Source organism: Trachymyrmex septentrionalis, unplaced genomic scaffold (assembly GCF_001594115.1).
Source record: "Trachymyrmex septentrionalis isolate Tsep2-gDNA-1 unplaced genomic scaffold, Tsep1.0 scaffold42, whole genome shotgun sequence".
NCBI lineage: Eukaryota > Metazoa > Arthropoda > Insecta > Hymenoptera > Formicidae > Trachymyrmex > Trachymyrmex septentrionalis.
This window is the reverse complement of record NW_017305590.1, coordinates 24,611-27,595: the sequence shown is the minus strand read 5'-3', so window position 1 is coordinate 27,595 and position 2,985 is coordinate 24,611. Positions and strand designations below refer to the sequence as shown.

General features: G+C 40.3%; 1 protein-coding gene across 1 annotated transcript in view; it reads left to right on the top strand.

Moving 5' to 3' along the window:
• The window catches only part of LOC108751215 (glycine--tRNA ligase), a 3,837-nt gene continuing 852 nt past the window's right edge, over positions 1 to 2,985 (top strand). Inside the window, exons 1-2 of the mRNA XM_018491289.1 lie at positions 1 to 300; positions 1,184 to 2,870. Coding sequence (XP_018346791.1) covers positions 55 to 300; positions 1,184 to 2,870 — 1,933 coding nt within the window. The 5' untranslated portion in view covers positions 1 to 54. The remainder of the gene's footprint in view (positions 301 to 1,183; positions 2,871 to 2,985) is intronic.

Below are 2,985 nucleotides of genomic sequence, written 5' to 3'. Positions count from 1 at the left end.
GAACCGCATGGCGCGTGTGAAGGTGTATGTATCGTGCAATCACTTTCGCGGCGAATGCGGCTTCTCAGGCGTGGTTTGCATTATATCGCACGTAGAGTTGCGGTGCACCGCGTGTCTAGCGACGTTCCATTAGCGAAACCATCTGTCAGAGGTGTCGCGGCCACTGCCAGTCTTCTCGATTTCAGCCGGTGGGGCACGAGGAAGGCGAACAGGAACCTGAAGATCGCCCTCGCGCTTGACATGACGGATCCTAAGGTCGAGGAAGTCCTAGCGCCGCTCCGTGCGAGCGTTAAGGAACAAGTGAGTGCCATATGGACATGCAAAGTAGGGACTGTATGTCTTATCGAGGCTTTTTTAACCCGTACAGGACCACATTTAAAAATGAATTTTCTGTGAAGTCTTTGTACTATTAAGTGTTACTCAGAAAATACTATGTTATATAGAAAAGTTTTAGCTGTATAAAAAATTACACTACTCGAATTTAGCATAAATGTAGTATGATAATTAACTTACATGAATAGAGAAAAAAAAACTGAAAAATATGATCGTAAGATAAATCTATTTCCAGGATCATCACCCTATTGGAAAAAATTATGTCACACAGTTGCATGATGAAATTGTGTAATTTAAAACATGTAAATCACGGGGGAACGGATTATTCCAAATCAGTATGTAATTTTTTAAAATTACACAATTTGAAAAATCACATGATATATATGTTCTTTTTTCTTCTATTTCTTCAATTCTTTAAAATTCGATAACTATAAAATCACATAATAGATGAAATTATTTTTAATATCTTGTAATTTTTCAAATGTGATTTTAAAAAATTACGTACTGATTTGGAACAATGACTTACATGTTTTAATTACATGATTTAATTACATCATGTAACGTTGTGACATGATTTTTTTCAGTAGGGCATTCATGCAGGATGCTTCAGTTACAGATTGTATTGTCAGTATTAATGTTTACTCTCAATTCTTTAGAGTAGAATCTTATTCTAAAGAACGAAATTGAGCCAGTCTTGAAAAAAAAAGGCTCAATTTTGAATCTTTAACAGTGAGAGATTTTACTCTCTTCAAAGTGATGTTTACTTTAAAAGTTTTATAGAATAGAGCAAAATATTTTAATCTATCCTTGGTAATCTCTTTGTGCTATATAACTTATTATTTTTTTGTAGGGTGACTATGTACGGAAGCTGAAAACTGAAGGTGCTCCAGAATTGGACATCAAAAAAGCTGTAGCCGAGCTGAAGCTGCGCAAAAAGATACTAGAAGACAAAGAGTTGTCTCTAGCTTCCAGCAATGTAACATTTGATAGAGCCAGAATGGAGGATCTCTTGAAACGTAGATTCTTTTTAGATCAGTCTTTTGCGATTTACGGCGGTATTACTGGTCAGTATGACTTTGGACCCATGGGTTGCTCCTTGAAGACAAATCTGATAAACGCCTGGAGAAATTTCTTCGTACTGGAGGAACAGATGTTGGAGGTCGATTGCTCCATTTTGACGCCTGAGCCGGTGCTAAAAACATCTGGCCATGTGGAGCGATTTGCTGATTTGATGGTAAAGGATGTGAAGACTGGCGAGTGCTTCCGGCTGGATCACTTGATTAAAGCGCATCTAGAGAAAGTAATCTGTGATAAGAAAACAAATGACAAGACGCGCGAGGAATGCAGGGACATCATCATCAAGCTAGATGGTATGACGAAGGACGAAATGGCCGCAGTGTTGTTGAAATACAATATGAAATCGCCGGTTTCTGGGAACGATTTGACAGAACCGATAGAATTTAATTTGATGTTTGGTACTCAAATCGGTCCAACAGGGCTCGTCAAAGGCTTCTTGAGACCAGAAACTGCCCAAGGTATCTTTGTGAACTTCAAACGATTATTGGCATTCAATCAGGAGCGACTACCGTTTGCTGCGGCGCAGATTGGTAACGCCTTTAGGAATGAGATTTCGCCACGATCAGGACTTATACGCGTCCGGGAATTCACCATGGCGGAAATCGAGCATTTCTGCGACCCGAGCGACAAAAGTCATCCTAAGTTTGTTGAGACAGTCAAAGACATAGATATGCTGTTGTATTCAGCTTGCAATCAAATGGATGGAAAGAGGGCGCAGCGCCTCACCATAGGCGAGGCCGTCTCGTCCGGCTTGGTGGCGAACGAGACGCTGGGCTACTTCATGGCCAGGATTCATCAATTTCTATTGAAGGTTGGCATCGATCCGAACCGTCTGCGTTTCCGTCAGCATATGAGTAACGAAATGGCGCATTACGCCTGTGACTGTTGGGACGCTGAGTGTCTTACTTCTTATGGATGGATTGAATGCGTAGGATGCGCCGATCGGTCGGCCTATGATTTAACGCAACATACTAAGGCGACCGGCGTAAAATTGGTAGCTGAGAAGAAACTGCCCGCTCCGAAAACAATGGACGTTTGCGAGATTATGCCAAACAAGGTGTTGATCGGTAAAACATTTAAAAAGGATAGCAAAGTTGTGCAAGATGCATTGGCAGCTTTAAACAAGAAGGAGATTGAATCCTTGGAGAGAATTCTCAGCGAGAAGGGAGAACATGAACTGACACTGCCTAACAACGTCGTCGTGAAGATTACCAAGGACATGATAGAAGTAAAGCGTTACCAGAAAACCGTTCACGTGGAAGAGATTATACCTTCGGTTATCGAACCTTCTTTTGGTATCGGTCGTATCATGTATGCTCTGTTTGAACATAATTTCCAGGCAAGAGAAGGTGATGAGAAGAGAACATATTTCTCCTTACCTCCGGTTGTAGCACCATTGAAATGTTCAGTGTTACCACTCAGTGGCAACGACGAATTTGTGCCATTCGTGAAAAAGTTATGTAAGTGAAACATACGAATTTGATTATTACATTGATATAATCTTAGACAAAATCTTATTTTTTTTTTGTTCTATAATTTTCATTGAAAACATAATAAAGGTAATAGATCTGAAAC